General features: G+C 21.7%; 2 protein-coding genes across 10 annotated transcripts; one reads left to right on the top strand and one right to left on the bottom strand.

The window, feature by feature from the left end:
• Positions 1 to 32: 32 nt before the first annotated feature.
• LOC118443902 (putative serine protease K12H4.7) lies at positions 33 to 3549 on the bottom strand. Of its 5 annotated transcripts, none has more exons than XM_035871593.2 (10): positions 3422 to 3549; positions 3053 to 3333; positions 2253 to 2460; positions 2010 to 2191; positions 1695 to 1930; positions 1260 to 1395; positions 876 to 1192; positions 688 to 820; positions 442 to 611; positions 33 to 381 (listed from the first exon to the last, which is right to left on the bottom strand). In XM_035871593.2, exons 3-10 carry the CDS (start codon positions 2454 to 2456, stop codon positions 272 to 274), a joined length of 1488 nt encoding a protein of 495 aa, XP_035727486.2. In that variant the 5' UTR covers positions 2457 to 2460; positions 3053 to 3333; positions 3422 to 3549; the 3' UTR covers positions 33 to 271. The 5 variants fall into 5 exon arrangements, with proteins under 5 accessions (XP_035727486.2, XP_035727456.2, XP_035727467.2 ...); XM_035871563.2 differs by having other exon boundaries at positions 3158 to 3333; XM_035871574.2 differs by having other exon boundaries at positions 3172 to 3333.
• Positions 3550 to 3714: 165 nt separating this feature from the next.
• LOC118443874 (solute carrier family 53 member 1) lies at positions 3715 to 8724 on the top strand. 5 transcript variants are annotated; one of them, XM_035871501.2, is made up of 11 exons: positions 3716 to 3892; positions 4543 to 4663; positions 4919 to 5013; positions 5110 to 5263; positions 5348 to 5592; positions 5817 to 6078; positions 6156 to 6523; positions 6601 to 6943; positions 7032 to 7201; positions 7273 to 7406; positions 7475 to 8724. In XM_035871501.2, the coding sequence occupies exons 3-11, from the start codon at positions 4945 to 4947 to the stop codon at positions 7731 to 7733; spliced, it is 2004 nt and encodes a 667-aa protein (XP_035727394.1). In that variant the 5' UTR covers positions 3716 to 3892; positions 4543 to 4663; positions 4919 to 4944; the 3' UTR covers positions 7734 to 8724. The 5 variants fall into 5 exon arrangements, with proteins under 5 accessions (XP_035727422.1, XP_035727394.1, XP_035727386.1 ...); XM_035871493.2 differs by having other exon boundaries at positions 3716 to 3898; XM_085664295.1 differs by lacking the exon at positions 3716 to 3892 and adding an exon at positions 3915 to 4155.
• Positions 8725 to 13489: the final 4765 nt, after the last annotated feature.

Raw genomic sequence — 13489 nt, 5'->3', positions numbered from 1 at the left:
ATTACATAAAATAAACATATTTATGCATCCTGTTTGAGATTCTATTCCATTGGTATTTTATTACTTAACAATATATGTAAATATATAGAAAAAAATATTTTTTAACATGTATTTTCTAGTACATAGTATTTTCGATTAATATTCCAATAAAAACAAAAGACATCGTATCTAGTAACAAACGGAAACCAATAAAAGATTACATTATTTTATTTCAAAATATTTTGTTCAAACTTATTTCCTAATATCACACAAAAATTTACAGAAAGTAAACTTAGCTTTTTAACCATTGATAGATTATTTGTCCAACTTGTGCTTTAGCTGCTTTCAACTGAGGTGGATCATGTTCAGAAGGTGGATACATGTTAGCGCAATGTGCAGTACCTTTAAATAATATTAGTTAAAATATCTACAAATTAGAAAAACGAATAACGTTACACATACCATTGATATAAATAGCGGTAGCCTCAGGAGTTAACGATGTTGTAATACCTAGTGCATGCCATGGATCAACAGATCCATGTACGAACACTACATTATTTACTTCTAATTTAAGTGCTCCGTATAGAGTATTGGTTCGCTTCACAGCATTATTAAGTAAGTCTATGTTATACCTAAAAAAGGACATCAAAGAGCATCCATGTACTAAATAATACTTACATAGTTTTCTTAAATTATTAATATACAAACCTAGGTCCGAAAATATCAATGCATTGCTGAATAAAGAATTCTACTGGAAACATTTCACTAAATAAATTAGGACGAGCAGTCGATGTTTGAAAAAATCCAAATTCTGTGCAGGTTTGATATATCCATTGCCGACCTAATGAAATTTTATTATAGTTTTGCAATAGACATGATAATTTCTGTAAAATTACCTCCTTCTGCTCCTTCAGAATCCCATGTTACATTCCTTAACTCATGAATCATCTTATCGTACCTAAAGTCCAAACATTTTTCTTTGGTCGCATTTAGTATTATATTACTTATATGAGCGAGTCTATCGATGGATATACCTATTTTTTCATTCATTAGAATGTTACATGCATCATCGATGGACAAATTAGCCATTCTTGAATTGTTACGATTATCTTTATTGTACTGAACAATACCCGCAAAATTACTTATTATCGTTTCATATAAATTCGAAATATCAACGCGTTTTGTGTATCCAATATCTATTGGATCACACAGGCTGCAAAAAGTAAATTAGAAATGAATAAATATTTTGGAATACCATTTGTGATTAAATTCATACTTACTTAAATTTTTTAACAATGCCTTGTTGACCTATTGGATGATGTAACATCATATGAAATTGTTTGTTCGCAGCTGCTAACACATCTACACATGCTTCAGAATATTCTTTAAGAGAATTTTCAACAATAATATAATATTCTGTAATATGTTTCTTAATTTTAGACATAATAATACAGTATACATTCGGTAATAATATTCGTTTATAATGTAAATCTATTAATAGATATATATATTGGGTTGGTCAATAAGTAATGTCAGAATTTAATATCTAAATAAACTACTAATATTTTTTACTAAATATTCTGACATTATTTATTGGCCAACCCAATATATACAAAGAATGTGAAATAGATAATGTTCTACAAAATCATATATATATATATATATATATATATATGAGTCAATGTTGCATCTATTACATATTATATTACACTAACGTTGAAAATCAACTTGTGCAAGGACTGGACCACTACTAGATACAGCTCCATGTACAAGATGAGGATATTTTACACGCATCCATGCAGCTAATGATCCAGAATAAGAACCTCCAAAAACAATCCATTTTATATTATGTAATACTTTATAAATTTCATTTATACTTTCTATAAAGTATGCTATATCTGCAAGTGCTTGTTCTGAATTTAAATAAATTAAGTTCTTCACACTCATATCTCTGAAAAGTATTCCTTATAAAATAACATTATATTAAATGCTATGCTATTAAAACTACATATCGTAATATATTAACTCACGCAGTTGGATGACTTTTTCCATAAAAGCGATGTTCAAGTTGAAAGCACATTGCTCCAAATTGTTTAGCATATTCAATCCATTGTCCTTCCACCATCCACTTGGCAGTGGCTGCTCCTTCACCACCGATTAAAAGGAACATAGGACCACCAGGTTTATAATATTCTGTATTCTGAAAATATCTCTGAACAAAAAGAAAAAACTAATTAGAAAATTGTCTAAAATTTTAATTACTACATCTATACCTGCTTCCAAACACGTGCATCTATTGGGTTAAAGTGATCGAGCATTTGGATAAACCATTGCTCCTTAGGAAGCCATTTCTGTTCTTTATGTGAAAGCAATATACCCAAATTTCCATCTTTACTTCTGCCTCTTATAAAATTACGTAGTGCTAAACTAATATTTATGAAAACTGCTATTAACAGCAATAATAATACAAATCGCATTTTTCTGGAAAAAAGAAAAGAATTATCATCAAGATTCAAATACAAAAATATAACATGTATACATGGCAATAATATCTTTTCTACAATGACAGTAGTCATTTTTATAATAATAATTCTAAATATAAAATATTTATATTATATTTTAATAAAAAAGAAATAATGTTTTAAATATAATTAAAATAATTTCAAATGAGCAAATTACAAAATAACATAGTTTTTCTTTTACATTTATGTTAAAATTTATCAATTGATTATCGTAATTACTAATTTTCAACATAATACATGTTTTTTATGGTAAAAATATCTCAGATCTCAATGTTAAGAAATATAAAAATTGCGACATGTCTTACAAAAGCTGATAAAAAAGAAACACAAATATTTAAACATCAACGACATTTAAAAATTTCTCTTGAAATTTGTAGCTGATTACTTGCATATGGTAATTAAAATCGTATATATGAGATATACAGCGTTGTTTATAAAATGTTTAGAATTAAAAAATTAAGGAGGGAACATTGTATCGTAAAATATGAGTGTAGTTATATTTATCATAGAAATATCGGCGCCATGATCATAAGTTAAATAGGGATTCTTACTAAACGAATTCACAATTTTGTTTATATAAAAATAACAGATGTAACTTCATCAAAAACATATAAACTTAATAATGAGAATTATTTATTTAATAAAGAATGTAATACCAAACGTGATTAACTTTTTAGGTATCTTCTCGAAAATGTATTTTTTGTTTTTTCCTAGTGGTAAGTGGTAGCCTTCGTTGTTACGTTAGTAAAGTAGAAGTTACCGATTTGTTACAGAAATGTTGTAATTATCTTCATCATATTGCTGATAGGCATCGCAAAATCAGTAACATTTTCTGCAACCGTCCAAGCATAAAAAATATATATAAGTTTCGAAATACAACATACGGTATCTAAGGCAAGATTTGCTTGTAGTGTAGCGACCTGTTTAGTAACATCGCATGTTTTGTCGAAAGTATCCAAATGCTAGATGAAAACAATAAAGGATCACTTTGATCAACCTTGTTAACTTACTAGTCAGCAGTGTAGCCAACAATAAAATCTTTTAAAAGTAAAAATTTGTTACATAGTTTAGAAGAGACTATTAATATAAGAATATTGATTAAAATAAGCTAGGAAAAAATATATATATTTTTATATTATGTATAAAATTGTTAAGTGGTTATTAATATTACGAGAATATGTAGGTTAAGAATAATATATAGTTAAAAGTTCTGATGTTGAAAAAATATTGAAGAAAAATCGATTCTCGATTTTTCAAGTAAAAAATCGATCCGGAGAAAAATCATACAAAAGAGAATCGATTCAAAAGATCGATCTTTTGATCAAAAGAATCGAATCGGAATCGAATATTACTAATGCAACAAGTACATGTCATTTGTAATAAATACGGATGTATGCGTAAGATGAAAAATAATTTCTAAATCTCTAAATTAACAATAAAATAAAAAAAAAACAATCCAATTAATTGTGAAAATTGTAAAACGGCGTATAATTAAATATACTTCGTGCGACGAATCAGTACAATTAGAAAATCCATCATTTATGAATATTATAGGCAAAATTCACTTTGTCTTTTTCATCTCTTTTCATTTTTCTAAATTACTTTTAGGCATGGCTGCTAGAAATTTTTTATTTTTTAATAAGCAAAATATCAAGTGAGCAATACATCAATATATATCGAATTAAGTTATTTCACTAATTTAGTAATTTTAAAAAACATTTTATTTTACTCAAATTTAGGATAAGAATTGCAAAAAGAAAGATTATTACAATGTTCGAGTAACAAGCATTATATATCAAGTAACATATACATTTCTTAAGCTATTTCTTTAATTCGTTTGTTAAAGATTCGTTTACGAATATGTAATGTCAGAACGCGGTTTATTCCTTTGTTTCGGTGTCCTATTTAATAGCGTTTTATCTTAAGAAAAACAAATATTGTAACGATGCGAGAAGATAAAATATTTAATCAATGCTACCGACAAAGCCAATTAGATCGTTATAAATATCATTTATAATCTTGCCTCCAATTTAATCTGTAGTAGACGAACGTCAGGAGAATAATACAGGAGAACTTTGTAAAAGTACTGATGTTTATAATTCTCATGCTAAAATATTAACAAGTTAATACATTACTAAAATTAAAAGTGCCAATGAAACTTTGTAAGTATTGGCGTTAATTACTATTCTCATTTTTTTTTTTTATTAATTCTTTAAACTGTCTTTTTAAATTTCTGAAACCCGAAAGCCAGTGGCATTAGTAATAAGTTTAAAATATTGAAGTAATAAATCTATAAAAATGATATAAGGAATTAATGTCTTATATAAGAATTTAATACAATGTAATATGCAAAAGTTTTTTTTTATCAAATGATAAACTTTAATTGAATTATATAAAGAAAACTTATTTGATTTTAGATATATATTAAAGTATATAACTAAAAATGAAGTTTGCAGAACATCTATCTGCTCATATTACGCCTGAATGGCGTAAGCAGTATATTAGTTATGAGGTAAATAATACAATCAATGTTACGTATCATTTATGAAATGTTTCTATTTGTTACTTGACTGATATATTGAATATTATATGAGTTTTATAATTGTAGGAAATGAAAGCAATGCTTTATACTGCAGTGGAGGAGGCACCTTCTTCAGAAAGTGTAGAACCAGAAGTGATACAAAGGCACTTTGCTTCCTTCGACGAAGTATTTTTTACATTTTGTGATCGTGAATTGAAAAAAATTAATACTTTTTATTCTGGTAAGTGGATTTTATTATTTATGTAGAATTATTTAGATGCAATAAGAAAATATTATTAGTGATATAAGTAATCATGTTTTATAGAAAAATTAGCAGAAGCAACACGTAAATATGCAGCATTACAAAATGAATTGAAGACTGCTTTAGAATTGCAACATGGCAGTGGCAAAAACAAAGGAAAACCTAATACCAAACCTTATCTACCTACAAGAAAATTAAGAGAATTGAAACTTGCATTTTCAGAGTTCTATCTTTCTCTCATACTTTTACAAAACTACCAAAATCTTAATTATACTGGATTTCGTAAAATTCTTAAAAAGCATGATAAGGTATATAATAGAGTCAAATTATAGTATATATAAAATATTCACTAAAAAAGTTTCTCAAACATACAAATATATCAAGATAAAAAGAAATCAGGCAACAACCATTTCATGTTCCCTTGTGTTTCCAAGTATATATCCAAGTAATAATTCAAATACTATTTGTATTGCTTAAGCAAAATATTGTAAAGAAATATTTATACACTTCACAATATTACTGTCATTTGCAGTTATTGTCTGTGGATAGTGGTTCAAAATGGAGAGTAGAATGTGTAGAAATAGCTCATTTCTATACTTCAAAAGATATAGATAAGCTTATACAAGAAACAGAGACAACCGTAACAAATGATCTTGAAGGTGGAGATAGGCAACGTGCTATGAAAAGACTTCGTGTGCCACCTCTAGGTGAACATCAGAGCCCGTGGACTACTTTTAAAGTGGGATTATTTTCTGGAAGCTTTATAATCCTGTTTATAGCGGTTGTTCTCTCAGGTAGTGTGCATATAATACACGTATTTATTATATTAATGCGGGCCGTAATTTCAATGCATAATTTTTTCTATTCACAGCAATATTCCATGAGAGTGGAGAAAATTTGAAAGTAGCATTTCGTTTGTACAGAGGACCATTACTTATCATTCAATTTTTATTTCTCATTGGTGTTAATGTTTATGGTTGGAGATCCTCAGGGGTAAATCATGTCTTAATATTTGAATTGGATCCACGGAATCATCTGTCCGAACAACATCTTATGGAATTGTCTGCAGTACTTGGAGTAGTATGGACATTAAGTCTATTAAGTTTCCTTTACAGTGCTAGTCTTAGTATTCCGCCATATGTAAATCCTTTAGCTCTTGTCTGTCTTATGCTGGCATTTTTTCTGAATCCATTCAAGATCTTTCGCCATGAAGCACGTTTTTGGTTACTCAAAATCATTGTAAGTAATTATTGTAAATAATGTCATATCGACTTTCTCTGGAAAACTATTATTCTAATTAATTTATTTTATTGTAGGGTCGTGTTTTGGTATCCCCATTTGCATACGTTAATTTCGCAGATTTTTGGTTAGCTGATCAATTAAATAGTTTGACTACCGCTCTATTGGACTTTCATTTTTTAACATGTTTTTACATCACTAATGGTAATTGGCTTGAAGCAGGGAATACAAAGCAATGTACATCAGGATCTTTGATCCTCAGACCTATTGTTAATTGTCTACCGGCTTGGTTTCGTTTTGCACAATGCTTACGAAGGTATCGTGATTCCAAAGAAGCATTTCCGCATTTAGCAAATGCTGGAAAATATTCAACTACCTTTCTAGTTGTTATAGCTAATACATTACATAATTATCATCAAGGTGGGTTTGAATATTTTACTTATATGAATTGTTACTTATATTAAAATAAACTATCATTCAGTAAGTATATTGTATATATATATATTAGGTGAATATAGTAATCAATGGGAGAATCCATGGTTATGGTCTTGGGTGGCAAGTTGCGTTGTTAATTCAGTATATTCTTATACATGGGATCTTAAAATGGATTGGGGTCTTCTGGATAATAATGCTGGTGAAAACCGATTTTTAAGAGAGGAAGTTGTTTATTCTGCAGCAGTAAGTATTGCGACAATTTAATTTGTCATTATTAATTGTTAATTTAATGAAAAATTGTAAACCCATTTCAGGGCTTTTATTATTTTGCGATAATAGAGGATTTTGTGTTAAGATTTATATGGGTCGCAAGTTTCATTTTAATACAATGCGGACATATTTCCAATGACTTAATGACATCTATAGTTGCACCTCTTGAGGTTTTTAGGTAAGGTATTAATATTTTTTATAATATTTTAATCTATTAACAATACATCGACGTGTACACTTTTTAAGGCGTTTTATTTGGAATTTCTTTCGATTGGAGAACGAGCACTTGAATAATTGTGGTAAATTTCGTGCTGTACGCGACATTTCCATAGCACCAATCGAAAGTTCTGATCAAACGCAAATTCTTCGTATGATGGATGATGAAAATGGTGTACTAAACAGAGGTAAACGTAAAGGTGGTGGTAAAAAGCAAGTAAATACCAAGGAAGAAAAGAGAGCATTGCTTAAGGAAACTATTGATATTGATATATCGAATGCTAGTTAAAATTAGTAAGTACAAGATGTATAAAAATATATGTATATTTGTATAGAATATTGTATATGCACCTTAGAATAGATAGCATTTTGTAGAGTTTCTTGAACTATGGATGATTAAGCAATATTAATTCGATTTTGTATAAAACGTTATATCTACAGTATACGTACATATATAAATAACATAATCGAAGACTACAAAGGTAATGCAATGCGTGTTATGTGCCTTTTGTATTATTCCTATAAAATATTCTCTATTAACGTGTAAATACTTAATGGGATATGTCATAATATTTTATGAGTCAAGAGTCTTCCATTATAAGAATTTAAAAGGCACTTTAGAACATGATGGGTTTATATTAATTTGTTAATTTTCATCTAGTGAGTACAATCTTCGATATTTATTAACATATACATGCATAAGTTTAATTAAAGTTATATTAAAATTTAAAGTGAAAGAGAAGTGAGCTCATCCCAAATGTTTGCGTTCCAATCCCTTTTTCATATTCTATGCATATGTATATGTATATCTATAATAATATTCGCATACATTACACATTCAATATAAAAATATATGTTAATAGTTTAATAATAAAGGTACCTTTTATATAGTCTGTTTAAAATATACAAATACGCTTAGTGGTAAATAATTAAATTTAAATTCCATAAGGGACACAAGGTGTAGTATGTAAAAATTATAAATGAATGATGCAATTATAGGTTTAATTACATTATTCACATTATGATCACTTAAATAGTACTTTAAATAGTAAGACAATATTATAGACAATTTTGTTTAATATTATTCTTTACTGTAACAAATTTCAAAAAGCTCAATATTACTTGTTTGAAACATTGAAAAAACCATAACTTATCAAATGCTTGTGATTAGCCAAACTAAAAATTAAAATCTATGTTTAATCATCGTTGATCTTTTAAAAATTACTGCATTTATAACAAAGTGTACTTATCGAAATTGCACAAAATTTGCTTAAAAATTTTATTGAACGAATAATTGCATTTTTATTATCTTGTATTTTTTTGATTCATAAAATTATATTAAATCAATGTTAATTTTATTTTTTAGTTAAAAAAAATTACTAAAAACTTCAAATTTTATTAGTGTATTCAAATTTATTAATATATACAGATTTATTAATGTATTCGAGAGTTAATTAATGTATAAGAGTAGATAAATTGTATGTTATTGTATAAAGTATAAGCTATTGTAATATTACATTTATACATACAAAAGGTAGTTTATATATTATAATGATTTCATTTTTTTTCGACATGCGATATTAAATGATTTGAATTAAATAATATAAAAAATAAGTTTTGATACAAAAGCAACTCCAGATGTGAAATAAAATAATGAAAATATTTTTGCTTGTTTTTAAATATATTTAAATATATAGAATTATACAAAAGGTATAAATTGATTTATAAATTGTACCTTTGTCTACAATAGTTTTAGTTTCAATGAATTTCAATTATTTATTATAAATTGGGTATTATAATCTGATTAATGTAATTATTTTATATCTATTTCTATATACATTGTTGTATCAACAATTGACATATGTTGTATTAAATAAATGCCACATTACTTTCCTCTGCCACTCAATATCTACGTCACATGTCACATGACATGAGTTATACCTTATGATATGTTGTCACGTCTCTAACTAACGCTACTTTTCTCCACTATACACGTTTTTTCCATTTTTTCCTTTATGGCAACGGACCATAAGCATATCTTCTGTTACGTGTGTAAATGACGTAAAAGTGGCAGTGGAGCTAATGTGACGTCATGTATTCCCTTGTGAAGGAACTCTCCCCATTAACTATGGTTCTGATTCAAATATTCTTATACGATACGATTTTTTAACTGTATCAATAATTTTGCCGAATCGGCGTCAATAAATTGTGATGTTTATACAGTTTGGCTTTTTGACTGTCCACTCACACTCCTCTCGCATGTTTAATTTTTTTCACTTAATAACACAAGTTTGAAATTGAATATCGTTTGACCAGGTTCAAAACTACATTTATTGATAAAATAATTGAATCTTCTAAATGTTGTTATTATGATATATCTGAGAATTAGTTCGGTTTTTTTATCGGTAAATGCGATGTATCGGTTGATGTCAATTCAAATATTACCGATACGATAAAAAAATCAAAAGTGTGAATTTACTTTTACCGCTCTAGAGTTTTTAAGCGATCAATACAATTGCAAAAATCTTCTTTTGTACAGACATAGTAATACAGTAATATCACCAATAGTTAATTGTAATATCACTGATGTGACAATGTAAAGATAGTGACAAATGCTGAAGAGTATTGATACAGAGCAAATTCTTGATAGAAAAAAGGAGAAACAAAAGAAAAAGTAACATATCTGTTCTATGAATTCTTTATTCTTTTAATTATTATAATTTTAATAAAAATTAAAAATGTAATGTATATGAGAACGCACGATGATTTTTCAGATAAATTTGTCGGATTAAATGATTTGATATAAAGAAATAAAATTATAATTTTAATTCAAATTTTATTTTCTACTATTTCATTCGATGTATTTGAAAAAAAAGAAGTCTCACAGTAAAATATGATTTTAATAATCTATATGTTTTTAATCGTCATTGCTATGCGACTTCATGAGTCGGTAACGTTGAATCGTAACAATGACGATAACGATAACGATAAAAAATGTATATGATAATAATAAAATAAAAATAATATTAATATTAATAATATTAATATTAATAATAAAAAAAATAATAATAATAACATAACATATAATATAATATAGTGTAACACGTTAATAATATTTGCAATGACAATCAAACAGCACGCCGTTTAAATCTTGGGACTACACTTAGTGAAAAAGAAATATTTGTAATACATCTAATATTAATAACAATAACAATAACAATAACAATAACAATAACAATAATAATAATAATAATAATAATAATAATAATAATAATAATAATAATAATAATAACAATAACAATAATAATAATAATAATAATAATAATAATAATAATAATAATAATAATAATAATAATAATAATAATAATAATAATAACAATAATAATAATAATAATAATAATAATAATAACAATAATAATAATAATAATAACAATAATAATAATAATAATAATAATAATAATAACAATAATAATAATAATAATAATAATAATAATAATAATAATAATAATAATAATAATAACAATAATAATAATAATAATAATAATAATAATAATAATAATAATAATAATAATAATAATAATAATAATAATAATAATAATAATAATAATAATAACAATAATAATAATAATAATAATAACAATAATAATAATAATAATAATAATAATAATAACAATAATAATAATAATAATAATAATAATAACAATAATAATAATAACAATAATAATAATAATAATAATAATAATAATAATAATAATAATAATAATAATAATAATAACAATAATAACAATAATAATAATAATAATAATAATAATAATAATAATAATAATAATAATAATAATAATAATAATAATAATAATAACAATAATAATAATAACAATAATAATAATAATAATAACAATAATAATAATAATAATAATAATAATAATAATAATAATAATAATAATAATAATAATAATAATAATAACAATAATAATAATAACAATAATAATAATAATAATAACAATAATAATAATAATAATAACAATAATAATAACAATAATAATAATAATAATAACAATAATAATAATAATAATAATAATAATAATAATAATAATAACAATAACAATAATAATAATAATAATAATAATAATAATAATAATAATAATAATAATAATAATAATAATAATAATAATAATAATAATAATAATAATAACAATAATAATAATAATAATAACAATAATAATAATAATAATAATAATAATAATAATAATAATAATAATAATAATAATAATAACAATAATAATAATAATAATAATAACAATAATAATAATAATAATAATAATAATAATAATAACAATAATAATAATAATAATAATAATAATAATAATAATAATAATAATAATAATAATAATAATAATAATAATAATAATAATAATAATAATAATAATAATAATAATAATAATAATAATAATAGTAAAAATAATAATAATAATAATAATAATAATAATAATAATAATAATAATAATAATAATAATAATAATAATAATAATAATAATAATAATAATAATAATAATAATAATAATAATAATAATAATAATAATAATAATAATAATAATAATAATAATAATAATAATAATAATAATAATAATAATAATAATAATAATAATAATAATAATAATAATAATAATAATAATAATAATAATAATAATAATAATAATAATAATAATAATAATAATAATAATAATAATAATAATAATAATAATAATAATAATAATAATAATAATAATAATAATAATAATAATAATAATAATAATAATAATAATAATAATAATAATAATAATAATAATAATAATAATAATAATAATAATAATAATAATAATAATAATAATAATAATAATAATAATAATAATAATAATAATAATAATAATAATAATAATAATAATAATAATAATAATAATAATAATAATAATAATAATAATAATAATAATAATAATAATAATAATAATAATAATAATAATAATAATAATAATAATAATAATAATAATAATAATAATAATAATAATAATAATAATAATAATAATAATAATAATAATAATAATAATAATAATAATAATAATAATAATAATAATAATAATAATAATAATAATAATAATAATAATAATAATAATAATAATAATAATAATAATAATAATAATAATAATAATAATAATAATAATAATAATAATAATAATAATAATAATAATAATAATAATAATAATAATAATAATAATAATAATAATAATAATAATAATAATAATAATAATAATAATAATAATAATAATAATAATAATAATAATAATAATAATAATAATAATAATAATAATAATAATAATAATAATAATAATAATAATAATAATAATAATAATAATAATAATAATAATAATAATAATAATAATAATAATAATAATAATAATAATAATAATAATAATAATAATAATAATAATAATAATAATAATAATAATAATAATAATAATAATAATAATAATAATAATAATAATAATAATAATAATAATAATAATAATAATAATAATAATAATAATAATAATAATAATAATAATAATAATAATAATAATAATAATAATAATAATAATAATAATAATAATAATAATAATAATAATAATAATAATAATAATAATAATAATAATAATAATAATAATAATAATAATAATAATAATAATAATAATAATAATAATAATAATAATAATAATAATAATAATAATAATAATAATAATAATAATAATAATAATAATAATAATAATAATAATAATAATAATAATAATAATAATAATAATAATAATAATAATAATAATAATAATAATAATAATAATAATAATAATAATAATAATAATAATAATAATAATAATAATAATAATAATAATAATAATAATAATAATAATAATAATAATAATAATAATAATAATAATAATAATAATAATAATAATAATAATAATAATAATAATAATAATAATAATAATAATAATAATAATAATAATAATAATAATAATAATAATAATAATAATAATAATA

Source organism: Vespa mandarinia, chromosome 2 (assembly GCF_050613455.1).
Source record: "Vespa mandarinia isolate Hongniang chromosome 2, ASM5061345v1, whole genome shotgun sequence".
Classification (NCBI taxonomy): domain Eukaryota; kingdom Metazoa; phylum Arthropoda; class Insecta; order Hymenoptera; family Vespidae; genus Vespa; species Vespa mandarinia.
Note: the sequence above shows the minus strand (reverse complement) of the source record. Positions and strands in the feature narration are given on the sequence as shown.

Coding starts and splice junctions, on each gene's coding strand:
- LOC118443874 (XM_035871529.2), top strand. CDS start 4,945: ATGAAGTTTGCAGAACATCTATCTGCTCATATTACGCCTGAATGGCGT. Junction 6,079..6,155: donor TATAGCGGTTGTTCTCTCAG/GTAGTGTGCATA, acceptor TTCTATTCACAG/CAATATTCCATGAGAGTGGA. Junction 7,407..7,474: donor GCACCTCTTGAGGTTTTTAG/GTAAGGTATTAA, acceptor ACACTTTTTAAG/GCGTTTTATTTGGAATTTCT.
- LOC118443902 (XM_035871593.2), bottom strand. CDS start 2,456: ATGCGATTTGTATTATTATTGCTGTTAATAGCAGTTTTCATAAATATT. Junction 1,931..2,009: donor GGAAAAAGTCATCCAACTGC/GTGAGTTAATAT, acceptor AATACTTTTCAG/AGATATGAGTGTGAAGAACT. Junction 1,193..1,259: donor GGCATTGTTAAAAAATTTAA/GTAAGTATGAAT, acceptor TACTTTTTGCAG/CCTGTGTGATCCAATAGATA.